We start from the raw sequence: 20246 nt of genomic DNA on the forward strand, positions 1-20246 counted from the left end.
GAAATCATTTGTGGCCAGGTCGCTTCTGAATGAGAGCTATAGAGCACAGTGGGCCCTACCTGGTATAATAAAATATATATATAGTTTATGGAACTCCAGAGCGAGAGACCCTCTGGCGGGTGCTTTGGCCTACTCTTCCACGCTACCTAGACGCCTCGACAGATGTAGGGTCACTCACACGGTACCCCACCGTTACACGGGAGCTGCCGATCGATGTCACGGCGGTGAACCCAGCGACGCAGGCAGGCGGTGCGAGGATGGATTTATACAAAACACAAAATAAAAACTTGCCCTCATTGTTGCAACTGCCGCGCCTGGAGAACGAATCGAGTCGTCCAAGTGCAGCATACATAAATACAGCACCCGACTGACGTTTAATAAACACGCCGCACCACGTACAAGGCTGAGTTGACCTGGGGGAGGACCGCTTTTGATAATTATCCAACTCAAGTTGTGTCCGCTAGCGGCAATCGAATCTGGGCTCGCCGAGTTCGCAGGGCGGTGCGCTGACCACTGCGCCACCGCTCCCCCACACAACACACGTGACACACACATGTGCGGGCTCTCCCGTGCGTGCAAGCCAACCAACCAAAGCCGCCAGAGTCGAGATAACGCGCCCGACTCTCCTTATCTCCCCCCCACCACCACCCTCTCTCCACTCTCCGCTCTCATCAGAAACAAAGATAAAGATTCCCACCCCTCAACCCCCTGTGACCGCTAGAGACTGCTGGGGCAGGTGATGCTATCGAGCAACAAACGAAGGCCATCACGGCACACGAGAAAGTGGGTGGCCAGGACCCCCCCCCCCGCCCGGCCGCCTTTGCCTCCCCAGTGTGCGACGTTTACACACCGCACCAGGTACTCAGTTGAGACTCGTTGCAGGCCGAGTGGACTTAGGGGCAAGCCCACGGCCCGTTCTGATAATTGTCACTGGTGTAGGGGGCCGTGAGCGGGAATCGAACTCGGGTCTCTGTCGGGTTCGTAGCGCAGCGCGCCACACACCCCCCCCCCCCGGCACCCCCCCACCACCCCAGCACCCCCCCCACCACCCCCAACCACCATCCCACCACCCCAACCACCCCCCACCACCCCCCACCACCCCAACCACCCCCCACCACTCTTCAAACCCTCCCTCCCCCCCCCAATCCATCCCCATCACCTGTTGAGCATCTAGTCCTTCTTAATCTGCGTGGCGTCATCAGCGATTATTCATTCCTAATGGTTGTCGCATCATCGTACAATCGTCCCTATGTTTTGTGCACGTGTGCGTGTGCACGTGTGCTGGACCGACCTCCCCCCTAGGTCGACTCAGACTGAAATGAGTACTGTATCTTGTGCGGTGTGTATTCAATTTCAACAACTGGGGAGACAAAGGCGGTCGGGCGAGCCGCTGTTCTAACACCACCTCCTGCTGCGATGAGAGGCTACACGGGAGGGGGGTTGTTGTTGTTGTTGTCTGAGTGTGGAGAGTGGAATCACGGTGGTTATGCGCACTGTGTTACGAACCCGGCGACCCGGATAAAATTGCCGCTCACGGACAATTGCAGTGAAGAATATCTGAACCGGTTCAGGGCCTCCTCTATGTCGACTCAGCTTTAAATGGAGCGATGTGTACACTCTTAGACTAAGCTATTCAGATTTTTATATTCTATTTACCGGGTAAGGCCCACTGAGCTATGTAGCTCTTTTTCAGAAGCGATCTGAACACAATTGAAAGCTCAACGAAGTGGATCATCATCATCACGTGGAGAAACACGTGATGTTGCTTATGAATGTGGAGGGAACCCGCGGAGAACCGGGAGAAAAAAATCGTACTGACCACGGGGAGAGAGACACGCAAACTCCAAATATACAGCAGGCTTCAGGGTCGGGATCGAACCCACGACCTCCTGTATACCAGACGAGGTAGTTAACATCTCCTAGCCACCGTGATGATGATGAGAGAGAGACACGCAAACTCCAAATATACAGCAGCAGGCTTCAGGGTCGGGATCGACCCCACGACCTCCTGTATACCAGGCGAGGTAGTTAACATCTCCTAGCCACCGTGATGATGATGAGAGAGAGAGACACGCAAACTTCAAATATACAGCAGGCGTGAGGGTCGGGATCAAACCCACGACCTCCTGCATACCAGGCGAGGTAGTTAACATCTGCACGGGGGGACGGAGGTGGTGCTTACCACCCACCCGCTCGTGAGCCCTTCCCACCTTTATTGGTACTCGCTAACAGCACTTGCCCCGACAGCTTGTTAAAGCTATACGGGGGATATGTGTCTTTGCGTGTGTGTGTCTGTGTTTGTCCTCCATGCTTTCGATCATCAACCATCACCTACACCACGCCACCACCCCCGTCCCATCGTCTCTGGTGAGTAACAGAGTTCGTGGGGGGTTGCTCCTGCTTAGAGCCCCCCCCCTCCCTGCTCGCATTGACCAATCGTTGCTGTGCAAGTAGGAAAGTGCCCCCCCCCCCCCACTGCAGTTTGCAACAGAGGTCACTTAAAAGGAGCTATATCTCAGTGGTAGTTCTGTGATATGCACAGACCTACCACTGTTTTTGAGGGTTAGATCGCCCAAGTATATAAATGTGTCGTTAAACCCGCCACCACCCGACACAGCCAATTTAGTAAGGTTTGTCACGGAAACAGAACGCGCCAATTCGTTACTAGTACAGCACACCGGTGTGTTGGAGAAGCGAATGGACAACATTTTACTATCTGGCGAGCCATTGTTTTATTCGCCATTGTTTTATTCGCCGTTGTTCTATTCGCCATTGTTTTATGAGCCATTGTTTTATTCGCCGTTGTTTTATGACCCATTGTTTTATTCGCCATTGTTTCATTAGCCATTGTTTTATTCGCCATTGTTTCATTAGCCATTGTTTTATTAGCCATTGTTTTATGAGCCAAAGTAAGTTGCGATTCAATCGCACGAAACCAAAGTTGCGATTCGATCGCACGCAAAACCAGGTTGCCATTCAGTCGCACGCAAACTACGTTGCGATTAAGTCGCACGCAACCCGGGTTGCGATTAAGTCGCACGCAAACGAGGTTGCGATTTAGGCACACGCAAACAGGTTCCGATTAAGTCGCACGCAACCCGTGTTGCGATTCAGTCGCACGCAAACCCAGGTTGCACGCAACTAATCGCGCTCGGCCGTGGCGCATTGCGTGATCCCCGGTGCACGTGTCGCGTGTGTGTGTGCAGCGCGCTCTGCTGGAGCAGAAGCAGCGTCGCAAGCGGAACGAGCAGCAGCCGCTGCTGGTGCAGCCCAGCTCCGGGGGGCAGCACGAGGGCAGCGCCGAGGTGGCGGGAGGGGGCAGCGGGGGCAGCGGCAGCAAGGGGGGGAAGCAGCGCCGGGCGCGCCGCTCGGAGGAGAGAGCGCCCCTCGTGGAGACCCCCAACGGAGCGAGCAACGGCGAGCACGCGACAAACACAGCCGACGACGCGACACCCACACGCACACACACGCGCGCGAGTCGCCCACGACAACACGTGCGCGATTTCGTCGCACGCTCCAGGGTTCGATCCGTGTCGAAGCCTTGAGCGGCGCATAGCGGTCACATGCGCCCGTAGTTTATTTCGATGGTGACCTGTAATGAAAGTGGACCACAGTGCAGTTCTTCAGGAAACGCTGATAGGGGTTTTTTTCGTGCAGAAACCACACGCGCAACACACCCCACGCACACACACACCACACCCCACGCACACACACACCACGTAAACACCACACACCACACGCACCCACACACACACCACACGCACCCACACACAACACGCACACACACACACCACACGCACACACACCACGCACCACACACAGCTGTGTTGATCCAACACTCAAATTGACTTCTTGAGCCGCGGGACCCCCCCCCCCCCCGCCTTGCTCTCCCACTCCCGGGGGCCCGAACCCCCCGAACCCCCCAAACCCCCATCCCCCCTCACCAATGAATGTGTTCCCAGGAGTCGCGAGAAATTAATTGTCCGTATGGAGAGGGAGGGGCGGACAGCGAAAACTCTGGGGGGGTCTCGCGATCACAGCTCTACAATCACCGAATCACGACGATTCAACTTCACGCGAAAAGGCTTTTCGTAAAAAAAAACATTATTCATGAAGATGTTTTTGTTTGGGTTAGATCACAAAAATATAAATGCGTCGTAATGCCCTCCACCACCCGACGCAGCCAACCAGACTGCAGCCCTAACCACGGTTGCCAACCAGACCCCAGCGCTAACCCCCACCCACCCACCCACACTCTTATCCCCCTCTTCAATGTCAATTCGTGTTCCACTTTTGTGATGACGCACGCATTTCACTTCACACAGAGAGCGCTTACAAAGCCTGCTCTCACTCCCCGTTCACTCGACGACTACTTGTCAAGTCGTCTTCACATCGCTGTCCATTCATGTGGTCCCCATGCACACTCACCTCACGTCATGGTCTCTTGCCGTTCTCCACGTTTTATTTTTCTCTGCTTGCTTTTCTTTGCTGTTTTTTTTCTGCTTTCTCCCAATCCCCCCACCTTTTTTTTTGCTCCATCACCCATCACCCGCACGCGATGGGGTGCGGGGGCTGGGGGGAGTTTCCGGCGGGTGGATGTGGCTTCGGGTTTGGGGTTGGTGGTGCACGGCTGGATGGGCGGTGGTGGTGATGACGATGGCGATGACGCATCAAAGGCTCGTCCGTCAAATCTCCTCGCAAGAAGAGCGACGATCCCGACCCCGCGGGCGAGCCCGGCGCCACCACGAATCGGAAGAGTCGCAAGGCGGGAGGAGCGGTGAAGAAAGCGGCTCCTAAACGAGAGCAGCCGAAGCAGCAGCAGCAGCATGAGGAGCAAGAGGAGGAGAAGGTCGAGGTAGATGGTGAGTTTGTGCTCACCACGATCGTCCTCACCAGCCACGCACGTGGCTGGTGTCGAGTCGATGTTGATATCCAAGTGCCTGTTGATGGGTCAAAAGGCAACCGGGCAACTGGGCAACCGGGCAACCGGACCTCCCACATCGGTTGCCTACACTCACGTTGTCCGCCTCGGACCACCTTCTCTCCCCCCCCACCTTCCTCCCCCCACACCAATTGACCCCTCTGCGCCCCCCCCCCCCCCCGACACGTGCCTATGGTCTCAACAGACCGGGATGACGACGCCTGCTCCGTGGAGTCCATCCCAGAGATCCCCTCGTGCCGAGCGGCGCCTCCTCCCAAGAAGAAACAGCCGCCGCGCCGCGAGAAGAAGCCCAGACAGAAACAAGGTGTCCTGTACCTCATCCGCCTCTTCCTCCTCTTCCTCGTCATCATCAGCAATAGCAGCAACATCAGCAGGAGTAGCAGCAGCAGGAGTCGCAGGAGTAGCAGCAGTAGCAGCAGTTGGAACAGGAGCAGCAGAATAAAAGATCTTAACCGGTGGCATTACCATCATGAGCAGTAGCTGCAGCAGAATCAGCCAATTGCTACCAGTGGTATCACTAAAACACTATTATCATCATCAGCAACAGCTGCATCAGGATCAATTATCAATCAATCGTCAGCGGAATCAGCATCACCAACTAATAATTATCATCAACGCAATTGACACAACAATCATCATCATCACCATCCCCGCGACCATCAGCAACAGCATGAGCAGGCGAAGAAATGGGATTGGACGGTAAAAATCGTTGGCCGGATCAGAATCCCATTCCTCACCTTCATCATCACCTTCATCACCGTGTTCTCTCTCTCTCTCTCGTCGCTACCGCCTCATTACCCTGAGTTTGTTGATTTTAATTTGTTTTGTTATTCATTTGCCCATTGTCCGTGTGCGCACCCCCCCCAACTCTCCGAACCTTCCCCCAACCCCCACCCTCGCATCCTCCCACTCCCCCCCCCCTTCTCTAATTCCCTCCATTACCCCACTCACCCCCGCACCCCCCTCTCCCCGTGCCCCCACCGCCCCCCCCCCCTCCGTCCTTTCCCCCACACCGCCCCCATTAACCCCACCGCCCACGCTCCCCCTCCCACCCCCATACCCCCTCGCCCCCCCTACTCCCCCGCCCGTTCCTCCCCCCCGCCCCCCAACGGCCCCTGGAGTAGCCCCCGCCCCCGAGGAGACCCCCTCCACCACCGAGGCGGCCAAACCCCCGCCGAGGAAGGCGGCCCCCATGAGCGCCTTCCTGGCTTCGGGGGGCTCGGGGTCAATGAAGGTGCTAGGGGCAGCAGCAGCAGCGAAGGATGCGGGGGCAGCGGCTAAGAGCTGCTCAGGGGCAGCGGCTAAGAGCTGCTCAGGGGCAGCGGCCCCCGCAGAGGGCAGCAGCAGCACAGACGGAGCTGCCCCGGCCAAGAAGGAGAAGCGAGTGAAGCGAAGAGGTCGGGTGACGCCGCCCCCCTCGCTGTCCACATCACTGCTCCCTCGCTGCCCACATCACTGCCCACATCACTGCCCCCCTCACTGCCCACATCACTGCCCCACATCACTGCCCCACATCACTGCCCCACATCACTGCCCCACATGACTGCCCCTTCACCGCCCCCTGCCCACATCGCTGCCCACATCACTGCCATCCCTCGCTGCCCCTCCCCGCACGCAAAGCGCTCCGAGGGGAACATCGCTCACCGGGATTAGGGGGCAATCGGGCGAGAGGAGAAATCTGCGGAAGCGATGGAGCGCGGTGGGCAGCGCACCGGGACGGAGACTGGGCAGTCGTTAAACCCCCGGCGGCACCTGGGAGGGGTCTCCCGTCTCCTGCAGTGCCGGATGAGGCTCGTGCGGGGTTCTGTAGCGTTATGTTATAAAGGGGCCCCAAATAAAATAAAATAAACACGTAAATATTAAAACACACAAATGTTTAACTTTCATAGTAAAATAATTGTATATTTTTTATTTTCTATACAGCTGGATAATACGACAAATCGCCAACCTTAAACACCCAGTCGTTCATAAACGTTGAAGGCGGTTTAGTACTATAGTAAGAGCAAGTGCAGAATCACTGAACCGGCATTGATGGCTTGAAAGTGTGGGGCCCTTGAAAGTGCGGGGCCCGTAGCATTTGTCGCTACTTTTAGATATCCGGCATTGGGTCTCCTCCACCTCTCGCAAGCTAAGCAGGAGTTGAGGCTGGACGTTGCTTGGATGGGCCGTCCCTCGCAACAGGTTGCTCGGGACGGCGGAAGGCAGGGCGGCAAAGGGCCGTTGTTGTACTGCACTTCTAATGCCCCGCTCCGACTGCCGCGTTCGCAAAACCCGTACTGACAAAGCGTGGTGAGAGGCATGGTCAAGGTGGAGGCCCTCATCCAGCAGTGGATTGACAAAAGAGTTGTACCCCATACATGCAGCCGACGCAGATTGTGTAATCTACACGCGCTGTTAGCGAGCACCTATTAAGGCCAGCACGGCGCACCTGCGAGAGGGGGAGGTGGTGTGGATAGAATAACTCCCAGCCGCCTTTATCTCCCACAGCAGCGCTGATATTTACACACCGCACAAGGTGCTCATTTGAGGCCGTACCTATGTCGATCTTCTTTCGCACCGTACGTACCTCCAGCGGGGAAGTGCAGGGCGGGGTTCCAATCATCGCCACTCGTCTTGGTCGTGAGCGGGAATCGAACTGCTCCATCTTTCGCCGCAACTCATAAACACACTCGCCTTTTATTATTATTATTATATATTCTAGCTGTACTACCCGGCTTCGCCCGGGACTTGGATCCACCACGCCCGGCCGCATTTGTCTCCCCAGTGGCGATGTTCACACACCACACCAGTTACTCGTTTGAGGCCGAGTCGACCTAGGGGAGGACCAGGAGCGGTTGAAATAATCGCTACCGGTGGTGGCCGTGAGCGGGAATCGAACTCGGGTCGCCGGGTTCGTAGAGCAGCGTAGCGCTAACCGCGACACTACAATGAGTTACGCTTCCACGTGCGCGGGTCACGTGATAGATCTGACGTCACAGCTCACTTGCCGTGCAAAAAATATATACATTATTGAGCTACCCCCCCCCCCCCCCAAAAAAAGTGTATTTTAATAATTTTTGCATGGTGTACAGTCTGGAAAGTACCCACATGGCAAATTTCCAGTTTGTTGCATGTCGGGAAGTACGCTAAACATTTTAACAGACACACATAATCACAACTTTGCCTTTTATTATTATATATATATTTTAATGTATTCTTCTAGAATCTCATCTGTTCATGCCACTTCGTGGAAGAGATGCAATGGGCCCGTGCCACGCTCTCTCTAAACAGATGCAACAACAACAATAACCTCATCTCCCCGATTATACTCCATGTGACCTGCTTGCATACGCCTAATTACTCCTCTCATTAATTACCCATCCAATTACGCATCGAATTAATCACCAGTCTAATTACTGTTTGATCAACCGCAGCGGTGGTCAGAGAGAGAGAGAGAGAGCGCTTCTTACGCTGAATCCTAAGCGTGCTATTTTAATTCCCGGACGATTTAGCCCATCATCATCATCATCATCTTCGCTGCGGGGTCGATAAACGGATCTAACTGTTGAAGGGACGTCAATAGTGGTTGCGAACGAATAGATACGCTCCCGCTATAGAAACGTGGAATTTCTACCACTGGCTCAAACATCAGTGCGTGTTGGCAAAGGTGGTGGTGGTGATGGTGTTGGGGCGGTTCGGACACCACTCGCCACTGAGGCTAGCCGGGCCATCAAACATGGGTCTCGCGCGGTGCATTGCGCAGTGCGCGCTCCAAATTAGCAAACGCACCCTTGTTGCCTGCCTGCCTGCCACTTTCGTCGAGAATGTTCCCCATTCGAGCCCCCGATTAGTGCGGCCACGATGCTTCGCGTGCACCGACGGTGGGGACGCCAGTCGCCGTCACAGAGCGGCGGGGTCGTCTCGCGTGGCCGCGGGTCGCGTGAAAACGAAGCCGCGGGCCGCGTCTTCTGTGCCCCCCCCCATTACCCCGTAGGAACTTCCCTAACCCCGCCCCTCCCCCCACCTGCCTTGATGGGGTCGGTATGAGTTGGGGTACCGCGCACACCCTTTCTTTAGGTCGCAAGGGAGGCCCGGGAGCGGATGACGGTGGCGATCCGGACAAGAACGACTCCCCATCGGGGGGCAAGTCTGACAAGGCGAGCACTCCCCCCACCCCCATCACCTGCCTACACTCCCCCACCCCCATCACCTCCCCCACCCCCCATCACCTGCCTACACTACCCCACCCACCATCACCTCCCCCCACCCCCATCACCTCCCTACACCCCACAACCCCCATCACCTCCTACACCACTCCACCCCCATCACCTCCCTACACTCCCCCACCCCATCACCTCCCTACACCCCTCCACCCCTCATCACCTCCCTACACCCCTCCACCCCCCATCACCTCCCAAAAAAATCCCTCCACCCCTCATCACCTCCCTAAACTTTCCACGGGTGGGGGAACGGGGGGGGGCAGCCCCCCGCTGGCCCCCGCTGCCCCCCCCTTCTCTCTACTGTGCCCACCATCACTTCCATACCCCATAGCGCCCCCTCCTGCAGGCCCATCCTCCCCGCCGCCCCCGCTTTATTAACCCCCACCCCTTACCCCCTCTCCTCCCCCCCCCCCCCCCCCGCTAGGACGCCGCGGCTGAGACCCCTTTGGGGACCCCCCCGATCGAGGTGGGCGACCTGGACGCGTTCGCGCTGATGCCGGCGCCGCAGGGCATCACGGTCATGTGCCGCATCACTCGCGACAAGAAGGGCATGGACCGGGGCATGTACCCCACCTACTTCCTGCACATGGAGAGAGACGACGGCAGGAAGGCGAGCGGATGATGATCATGATGCTGATGATGATGCTGATTATGATTATGCTGATTATGGTGATGGTGATATTGATAATGGAGGTGGTGATGATGATGATGCTGATATTGATATTGGAGGTGGTGGTGATAATGGTGGTGATACTGATATTGATAATGGAGGTGGTGGTTGTAGTTTTGATGATTTTGATGCTATTGATGATGAAGGTGGTGGTGGAAGTGATGATTATGATGATTATTATGGTTGTGGTGGTGATGATGATGACAATAAAACTGATGAATGTGGTAATAGTGGTGATGAGAATTGTGCTGCTGCTGATGATGATGAAAGTGTTGATGATGTTGATAGATAACTGCTGTGATGGTGGTGGCATGGACCCCAACTCTGTCCTGCACATGGAGATAATGACGGAAAGGTGAGCGGATGATGATGCTGCTGCTGATGATGATGGTGATGATGCTGATGATGGTGATGATGATGCAGGTGTTCCTCCTCGCTGGCCGTAAGCGCAAGAGAAGCAAAACCTCCAACTACCTGATCGCCACGGACCCCGTGGATCTGTCCCGAGACGGAGACAGCTTCGTGGGGAAACTCAGGTGGGATCATCATCATCACCATGATCACGACCACCATCACCATCACCATGATCATGACCACCATCATCATCATCATCACCATTATCACGACCACCATCATCATCACCATGATCACGACCACCATCACCATCACCATGATCATGACCACCATCATCATCATCACCATTATCACGACCACCATCATCACCATGATCACGACCACCATCATCACCATTACCATGATCAGGACCATCATCACCATTATCATAATCACGACCACCATCATCACCATTACCATGATCACGATCACCACCATCACCATGATCACGATCACCACCATCACCATGATCACGATCACCACTACCACCACGATTACCACGATCACGTGGACCACCACCAACATCACCACCACCAACATCACCACCAACATCACCACCGTCTCGCGTGGTGAAAAGAGACTCGCGGATCCGCACCACTCACGCCCCCCGCCCCCCGCCCAACCCCCCACCCCCCATTCCACCCTCTCTTCTCAGGGCCAACCTGATGGGCACGAAGTTCACGGTGTTCGACGGGGGTCTCAGCTTCGAGAAGCGGGGGGCCCTGGCGCGAGACGGGACGGGGCTGCGACAGGAGATGGCGGCCGTGTGCTACGTGAGAGCCACCCCCAACCCACCACCACCAACTACCCACCACCACCACCACCACCCCCTACCCACCACCACCACCAACCCCTACCCACCACCACCACCCCTACCCACCACCACCAACTACCCACCACCACCAACCCCTACCCACCACCACCAACCCCTACCCACCACCACCACCCACTACCCACCACCACCCACTACCCACCACCACCAACCCCTACCCACCACCACCACTACCAACCCATACCCACCACCACCACCACCCCCTACCCACCACCACCACCACCCCTACCCACCACCACCACCACCCCTACCCACCACCACCACCACCACCAACCCCTACCCACCACCACCACCACCACCAACCCCTACCCACCACCACCACCCCCTACCCACCACCACCACCACCCCCTACCCACCACCACCACCACCAACTACCTCCACCCCTACACACCACCACCACCTACCCACCACCGCCACCACTCCCTACCCACCACCACCCCCTACCCACCACCACCACCACCACTAACTATCCACCACCACCCCCTACCCACCACCACCACCCCCTACCCACCACCACCACCACCAGCAACTACCTCCACCCCCTACCCACCACCACCACCAACTACCTCCAACCCCCCTTACCCCGCCCCTTCACACCGCCCCCCTCTAATGATCGATCATCTCTAGGCACCATCGTAATGTGATGTTCCTTCAGATTAGCCCGGCTGGCTACGTACGGTGCACAAAAAGTGCCATACGTACTTACAACTACAATCCTCATCCTGTGTCCCCCTCACCTCTGTCCCCCCCCTCCTCTGACCCCCCCTCACCTCTGACCCCCCCTCTCCTCTGTCCTCCCCTGCCCTCTGTCCCCCCCTCCTCTCTGTCCTCCCCTCCCCTCTGATCCCCCTCCCCTCTGACCTCCCTCCCCTCTGACCCCCCCCTCCCCTCTGTCTCCCCCTCACCTCAGACCCCCTCTTACCCCCCTCTCCTCTGCCCCCCCCCTCTGACCCCCCCTCTGACCCCCCCTCTGACCCCCCCTCCCCTCTGACCCCCCTCGCAAGCGGTTGGCGATTGTTGGTTACTCGTCGCTAGTAGCTCTTTGATACTTGTTGATTGTCGCTCATTGCCGATGTGTAGTTACTGGCAACTCGTTGTTAATTACTGGTTGCTAGTTGCTGGCAACCGGTTGCTAGTTGCTGGCAACCGGTTGCCAGTTGCCAGCAACTGGTCGCTGGTTGCTCGTGACTCGGTTGCCGACCCCGTCCGCTCTCGCCGCCGGCAGGAGACGAACGTCCTCGGCTTCAAAGGGCCGCGCCGCATGACCGTCGTCATCCCCGGCATGGACGCCGAGCAGCAGCGCGCGGCCGTCAGACCCCGCGGCGTGAGACCCCCGCGCGTGCACTCACCTCCCCCCCCCCGACTCACCCCTCCCCCCCCGGACTCACCCCCCCCAATTCACCCCCCCCCCACGACTCACTCGCCCCCCGACTCACCCCCCCCCCCCCCCGACTCAACCCCCCCCGACTCACCCCCTCCCCCGACTCACCTCCACGACTCACCCTCCCACGCAACATCCCACTCAACCCACTCCTATCAACCTCACCCCCCCCCCCCGACTCACCTCCCAGACTCGTCGCAATCCACACACCCCCACCACACGCACCCCCCCTCCCCCGACTCACCCCCCCCCCCCGACTCACCCCCCCCCCGGACTCACCCCCCCCAATTCACCCCCCCCCCCACGACTCACCCCCCCCCCCACTCCCCCACTCCCCCCTCCGACTCACCTCCACGACTCACCCTCCCACGCAACATCCCACTCACCCTCCCACCTCACCCCCCCCCCCCCCGACTCACCCTCCCACTCACCCGTCTGCTACAACTCAACCCACTCTTATCAACCTCACCCCCCACCACTCACTCCCCCTCCCGTTCACCCTTCTTCCTCACCCCCCATCACTTATACCCCCACCCCCCTACCCCCGCTCACTCCACTTGACGTCCACCCTTCTTCAAAGACTAAGATCCCCGGTATAGCCTTAACAGACTGTTTGGGGCAAGTGCTGTTAGCGAGCGCCTATGAAGGCCGGCACGGCACACGAGGGGGTGGATGGCCAGCACCACGTCCGGCCGCCTTTGTCTCCCTACTGGAGACTCATTTGTGGCCGAGTCGACCTACGGCCGGTTCAAATAATCGTCACTGGTAGTGGCCGTGAGCGGGAATAGAACTCGGGTCGCCGGGTGTCGTAGCGCAGCGTAGCGCTAACCGCTGCGCCACCGCTCCCCTCCTCCCCCCCATCACCTACACTAACCCTCCACCCCCCTCTCCTCCCCACCTCTCCCGCCCCACAACTCCCCCCCCCCCCCCCCCGGGTGCAGGAGCGAGACTCGCTGCTGAGTCGCTGGACTATGCGCAGCTTGGAGGGGCTCATCGAGTTGCACAACAAGTCGCCCGTGTGGAACGACGAGACGCAGAGCTACGTGCTCAACTTTCACGGCAGAGTCACCCAGGCGTCCGTCAAGAACTTCCAGATCGTGCACGACACGGACCGTGAGTGACGTCACCGTCGTCGACATCACCGTGACCCATCGGTCACCCTTGCTTCTTGTTGTTGTTGCGTTTAGTTCGTCGTTCTTCCCCAGGCACCTCCGATTAGCACAGTTGGTTACGTACGTTGCTTGCGAATGAAGTTCAACGTACGTACATCATCATCATCATTGACAGTCATCATCAAAGCCACTGCTGGATGGGGTAAGGGAAACTCCACGCACGCCCCGAGAGGGGGAGATGCAAAAAGGGGAAGATTTTATCGGAACTCCCGCACACCAAAGAGACCCCCACCACCGCCGCCCCCCACACAAAGGGCCTGTCTGTGTGTGTGTCTGTGTGTGTGTGTCTGTATTTCTGTGTGCGTGTGTCTGTGTGTGTGTCTGTGTGTGTGTGTGTCTGTGTGTGTGTGTGTCTGTGTTTTGTAGCTATTTAAACGGGATGGGAGGGGGAGGCGTGGGGTTTTTTTCCCTGGGCCTCCAGGAAGCTCGGGTTGGCTCTTGAAGCAACAAACCACTGCGACTAGCACGGGTTGGCTACATACGGTGCGAAAGAAGTTCAGCACACATACACGAAATGAATTCATGATCATCATCAGCAGCAGCTATGATCAATCCACTGCTGAATTAAGGCCTCTTCACCCCCCCCCCCCCCGTCCCCCACCTCCCCCCTCCGCAAGCCATCGCTACTTTCTCACGGTTCCCGATTCGCAACGAGCCCCTCGCGCCTCCTCCACACGGGCCACAGGTTCCGTCACTCCATCTCCACGGTGGGGAGCGCGCAGCCAACGCCATCCCAAAACTTTCAACGATTCTCGTTTCAATGCGACGTTTGTCTCCTATTGTTCTCACGCATTCCCCCTCCCCTGCCCCTATTACCCTCCCCCCGCCCTATTACCCCCCCTGCCCCTATTACCCTCCCCCGCCCTATTACCCCCCCGTCCCTATTACTCTCCCGCCCCTATTACCCCCCCCCCCCGCCCCTATTACCCCCCCGCCCCTATTACCCCCCCGCCCCTATTACCTCCCCGCCCCTATTATCCCCGCCTCTATTACCTCCCCCCCCCACGTGTCTCTTTCTCAGTCGACTACATCGTGATGCAGTTTGGGCGCGTGGCCGAGGAGGTGTTCACGATGGACTACAGCTACCCCATGTGCGCCCTCCAAGCCTTCGCGATCGCGCTGAGCAGCTTCGACGGGAAGTTGGCGTGCGAGTGACATGGGTCCGACTCCCCCCCCTCTACCCCTACGATGTTACCGGCTCACTCCCCCCCCCCCCCCGCCGCCGCCACCCACTGGAATCTCACGCAGGCTCCTCCACCCCTATAACCCTGGAGCCCTAAAGTCCGGATCCCCTAGCCCCAGTCCCTGGACCTAAACCCGGGCTCTCACATTGACCCGCGAGCTTGGAGGTGTTCTCAGCGAGTCGTCGAACTACCCCCCACGACGCTTGGCAGGCACCCACAGGCCGCCACCAGCAGCTCAAGAAGCTCTTCACAATCTCGCGCAGGCCACCACTCCCCGAGCCCGCACCAACCTACCCCTGCATCGAATCCCAGCATCATCTCAACTAGGGCTGAACGATCAATCGATTTCAAGTCGAAATCGCAATTTGAAACAATGCGATGAGCAAATCGCAAAGGCTGCGATTTTTTGCGATTTGGAAAGTCCTGTTACTTTCTGATTGAAATTGTTTTATTTTGTATTATTATGGCTTTATTTATTTAACTTAACAATTGTTCTTTGTTTGATTGTTCTATTTCAATGAAAACATTTTAAAAAAATATATGTTGAAAGCAATTCATACATTTTAAGTTCTCGCCCTTGCATTAGAATAAAAAGAGCAGTTCAAATTTTGATGGTCTCGTGTGGTAATGCTCCATCACATGTTTTAAATCTATTACACAGTGAATATTGAACTGAAGCTTGACTTAAAAAAATAATAATCGCAAATCAAATCGCAATCGCAATATCTAAAATCGTAATTAGAAATTGTCCCAAAATCGTTCAGCCCTAATCTCAACGTGCATGCGTGTGTGCGTGTTGTGTTATGGGGAGCGGGAGTGCAGCGGTTAGCGCGCTGCTCGACGAATCTCGGCCACCTGAGTTCGATTCCTGCTCACGGCCAACACCAGTGACGATTATCTGAACCGGTCATGGGCCTCCCCTAGATCGACTCGGCCTCAAATGAGTACGTGGTGCGATGTGTAAAACATCGCCACGAGGAAGACAAAGGCGGCCGGGCGTGGTGCTGGCCATCCACCCCATCGTGTGCCGTTCTGGGCTTCATAGGTGCTCGCTAACAGCACTTGCTCTAGCAGCCGATAAAAAAAACTAGAGGGAGTTCGATTCCCACCAGTGAGAATTATCTGAACCGGTCCTGGGCCTCCCCTAGGTCCACTCGGCCTCAAATGAGTAAATAGTGCGATGTGTAAAAACTTCGCCACTCGGGAGACAAAGGCGGCCGGGCGTGATGCTGGCCACCCACCCCCATGTGTGACGTTTTGGCCTTCATAGGTTCTCGCTAACAGCACTTGCCCCAACAGTCTGTTAAGGCTGTACGGGGGATCTTTGTCCTTTGTGTACGTGTTTAAAGTCATGCCGCGTACGCACGCGGCTGGAGTTCAGTGTTACGGATACCGTTGGTGGGTTAACAGTTGTGCGTATAAATTAGCAACGATTAATGTCCCATTGTATGGGGGACCCTGCTCAAAGAGCCTTGAGAACTCACCGAGGCTTCCCCGCAGGATCTAGAAAATACTTTCATGATATTTCGAAGTATTTATTTTTTATAAATATGGGGTGACATTTTTGGGGGGTTTTCCTGGTTAAAAAAAATCGAATTAGGAAAACCGGACCATGCGATCGCATGCAGAACCAGGACACATTTCTACAAGCGTGGAGTTGTTTTATAATATTCTAGCGAGGCTGAAGTCGGATCTCTTACCTCTCGATGGGAGTCCAATCACTTGGTGCTGGCACTCCCAGCGTGCTCCTTCATTCAAGAATGAATAGATGATGGAATGAAGGAGGATTGAATGACTGACCGAAGGAAATAACGAGTGAACCAATGTATGAATGACCGAGTGAACGCGCGACTGAATGGAAGATAACTTAATAAAATGAGTAAATTAATGAATAACAAATATATACGTGAATTAATAGACATTGTTACGTATATCAATGGCTGAATGGGTGACTTTATGAATTACCAAATTGATTAATGACTTTATGAATGAATGAGTGACTTTATTAATGACCAAATTAATGCACGAATTCAAGGCACAAAGGATGGGTTCACGAGTGATGGAATTAACGAAGCGATGCATTGACTCATAAATATGCGAATGGATCACCGGAACAAGTGAAAGACGAGAGAGCGAGCGAATGAATGAAGCCACGTGCGGCGTTGACAATCCAACTTTGCGATTTGAAACCAGCAGCGAAACGCGGAGCGGAGCCGCTCCCTCGGCGGAGTGGAGGATAGAGAGGAGTGATAATTCCCTCCAATCGCCTTCACGCCCAAGCCCTCCATATATGCGGTCCTACCTGTTACACCGCGCGCTTCATTCGTTAATTACCTACCAGGCGATGGTGGTGGGGGGGCAGCAATGGGGCTGTCAGACTCCCAGCCCCTCCCTCTCCCCCCGCTCCACCTCCCCCACCACCAAACCCACCCTTCACAATCGGGGTCTCGAGTCGAACACTCACGACCAACAATCAACTGCGTTCGAGATCCGGTTCCCATTGACGCAGTCACCTTTAGTAGTGCTGTTTGTTGCCGACCGTTTTGGGTTCTTTGGTGGTTCTTTGGGCCATCGTTCTCATCAGATGTAGATTGTTTAGTTCATATATAAAATAACATTCAACGCACGCGTTAAGGAATCACTCGGCTATTCAACCCGGAGGGCCGATTCCTTTTTTAAAATGCCCACAGGGCCAGTCATTTGAGCTGCACAGCGACCCTGTAAACGGCCACGTCGCTTGGAGTTGTTGTTGCTGCGAGGCGTGACAACTTCTTGCTCTGCAGCCGCACAGCGACGCGTGCGGCCCTCACGACGCGTGCGACCCTCACGACGCCGCCAATTCAGTCTCACAACCACCGCGGCACATGCGCTACGGAGCAGGGCCATTGCCTGAAACGTCGCCTGTGATGTTTTCTTTCTAAGGCCACACAGAGTGTTGTTCTCGTTGTTGTTACTGACGAACGTGTTGAGTGTCTCGTTTGTTGTTGTTGTTGTTTATTATGTCTGTGCACCACTGCCAACGCAGCAGCATCAGCAGTCGCGTCAGCGAATACATTCCGTGTGAAAAGGGGAGCCCGCTCGAGTTGCCATGCACTGAAGTCGCCAGTTCGCGTCCATCTCCCGGGTCGCCCCCCTCTCTGACTCCACCCTGCAGTGTCCACAGGAGGCGCGCACGCAACACTGGCGAGGCGGTCGGCAGGCCACGTGTAGCGGTGGTGGCGGTGGTGATGGTGTTGGTGTTAGGTAACTTCAGCCTTGACCAACACGTCCGGTCGGCGTGGAGGTGTGGGACCACACGCTGCGTGGCAAGTCCGCGTCTTTAGCGCGGTCGTAGACGCGTTCATGAGAAGTGCCGCGTTAAGTGAAAACAACCCCCACTCCCCCCTAATAAATAATGTAACGATTCAGTTTGGCGAGTGATGAAGCGCCACCACCACCACTACGCACACACACGGCGAGATGGCAACACAAACAAGCTGAGGGTACGCGGCCGCGCTACAGCATCATTTCGCGTACCGAATCACTCCACTTCAGCTCGTGTAGCTCGTCGTCGACTGCTGAGAAACCGCGTTATAACGGGGGGCGCGTTCCCCCCTAATGGGAGAACCGCGTGACAGCCACAAACGCGCCGTGGTGTGGACGCCGCCACGCGTCAAGCGAGCAAGTCGCCGTACCCCTCCCCCACCCCCCGTGGACGCTCCCTCGACTGGGAGAGGCTCCTAGCGGCGTGGGCACCAGCGCGAGGGAGAGACATTTCAGGGCTGCGCCTTTGACCGTCTCGTGCCCGGGGGTGGGGGTTGAACTCGTTACAGGGGAGCGCAGGTTGGCAATCGTGCACGGTGCAGCACAGCTGATCGCATGCCGTGTACGTTGTAACACTTAGCGTGTAATCTGTGTATCATTTGGGTGTTAGAATATGTATTCCAGATTGCGTTGTACATTTTTACAAGCTGGGTTTTTTTTTCTTTGGTTTTGTTTACGCACCAAAATCTGTTGCTTTGTTTCTGCTGTGTGTCAACGAACCCCTGGTCTTAATGTTTCCGTGTTTTAATGTGAACCCCAGAGGTCTGGTCTCAATTGCCTCATCTTACACACATACTCACACTTATATTTAGATGCAAGCCACTGATGTTGGGTTCATAGCCGTTGTGGTTTCGACTTTTGCCCACTGCGCTTAGCAACGCGCCACTGCTTGCTGTCTGCGGCTACAAGTCGTGAATGAATCTGTGATAACGCTCTCAATAGTGGAGTCTTCATTCATTTTACAGCCCTCTGTTAATTCACTGGTGGATGACGTCCCCCCCTACCCCATCCCTCATTGCCGTGTCGGTCGTGCGCGTGGTGATGGACGATATTTGCGGAGCGGCGGCGCAATGGTTAGCGCACCGCACTCCGCACCCGGTCACCCGAGTTCGATTCCCGCTTACGGCCATTGCCAGTGGAGAATAATTAAACCGTTCCTTGGACCTCCCCGAGGTCGACTCAGCCTTAAATTAACACCTGGTACAGTCTGTACACGTCGGAGCTGGGGAGACGAAGGCGGCCGGGCGTGGTGTTTGCCACGCACCCCGTGATGCGCTGTGCCGCCCTTCATAGGTGCTCGCTGATGGCACTTGCCCCAACAGTCTGTACGGGGGATCTTTGTCTCTGTTTATACTCCACCACGGCGTCAGTGTGGCTTGGCCAAGTGGGATGGGTAGGCACGACCGGCTTAGATTTGAGCCGTGGTCGGGAATCCAACTAAGGCGGTCGGGGTACACGACGCAGTGCGCTAACCACTGCGCCACCTCTCCACCGTAAAGGGCTCGTAACCGGTCACGTGGCGTGGGCCTAGCCCCATACCTCTATGTATGTACTGTATGTAGAACTTCCTTGGCACCGTACGTAGCCAACCGCGCTAATCAGAGGTGCGGAGGCGGCGGTGGTGGGGGGGGGGGGGGCAACAAACCAAACACAAATATCAATTCTATCGAAATGTGTTTGTCAATCTCGATGAATTAAAAGCGTATCACAGCTCCCGGTCGCTTCCTGATATCGTACGGAAGGAGCGTTCCAGACGGCCACGGAGGCGGCGCTCACGCTCCCCGAGGTTGACGGACGCCGCGCCGCGCAGCGCGCACGCGGGAGCCAAAACGAAACCGGCGTCGCGCGGATTTGCGACGCCACAAACTTCGTCGTCGTCGTCGGCGGCGATCTTCATCCAGCGGTGGAGAAGGAGCCGCGGCTGCCGGGCGTCGTTTGATCCGCGAGCAGCGCCCCCCCCCCCCCCCGTCCGCCTCCTCCGCCGTCTGGAACTCGGCGATCGTCGTCGTCGTCCCCAACGCTGCCGCTGCTGCTGCCCCTGCCGCTGCACAACCACAGCGGCAGCAGCAGCGTTCAGTCGGCATCGACTTCTAAGAGGCATCTTCTTGGTTCTTTCGGTAAAGAACCAAGAAGATGAATCCCTGCAGTCACGAAAGCTTTAAATCGAAAT

The 20246-nt window shown here is 56.3% G+C and overlaps 1 protein-coding gene across 8 annotated transcripts in view; it reads left to right on the forward strand.

Annotated features, from left to right (window-relative positions):
• Positions 1–19722, forward strand: part of LOC133350180 (tubby protein homolog) — a 34810-nt gene extending 15088 nt beyond the window's left edge. For 4 of the 8 annotated variants that reach the window (XM_061564261.1, XM_061564260.1, XM_061564257.1 and 1 more), the window contains 11 exons: positions 3225–3417; positions 4677–4862; positions 5127–5246; positions 6067–6339; positions 8999–9078; positions 9566–9751; positions 10235–10347; positions 10860–10977; positions 12262–12360; positions 13359–13530; positions 14611–19722. In XM_061564261.1, the coding sequence (XP_061420245.1) occupies positions 3225–3417; positions 4677–4862; positions 5127–5246; positions 6067–6339; positions 8999–9078; positions 9566–9751; positions 10235–10347; positions 10860–10977; positions 12262–12360; positions 13359–13530; positions 14611–14744 (1674 nt within the window). In that variant the 3' untranslated portion in view covers positions 14745–19722. Of the gene's footprint in view, positions 1–3206; positions 3418–4676; positions 4863–5126; positions 5247–6066; positions 6340–8998; positions 9079–9565; positions 9752–10234; positions 10348–10859; positions 10978–12261; positions 12361–13358; positions 13531–14610 lie in introns of all 8 variants that reach the window. The other 4 variants (XM_061564255.1, XM_061564256.1, XM_061564258.1 and 1 more) reach the window with 2 other exon arrangements.
• The last annotated feature ends 524 nt before the right edge of the window (positions 19723–20246 follow it).

This window comes from Lethenteron reissneri, chromosome 33 (assembly GCF_015708825.2).
Source record: "Lethenteron reissneri isolate LAM-NWPU_2019-01 chromosome 33, ASM1570882v1, whole genome shotgun sequence".
NCBI lineage: Eukaryota > Metazoa > Chordata > Hyperoartia > Petromyzontiformes > Petromyzontidae > Lethenteron > Lethenteron reissneri.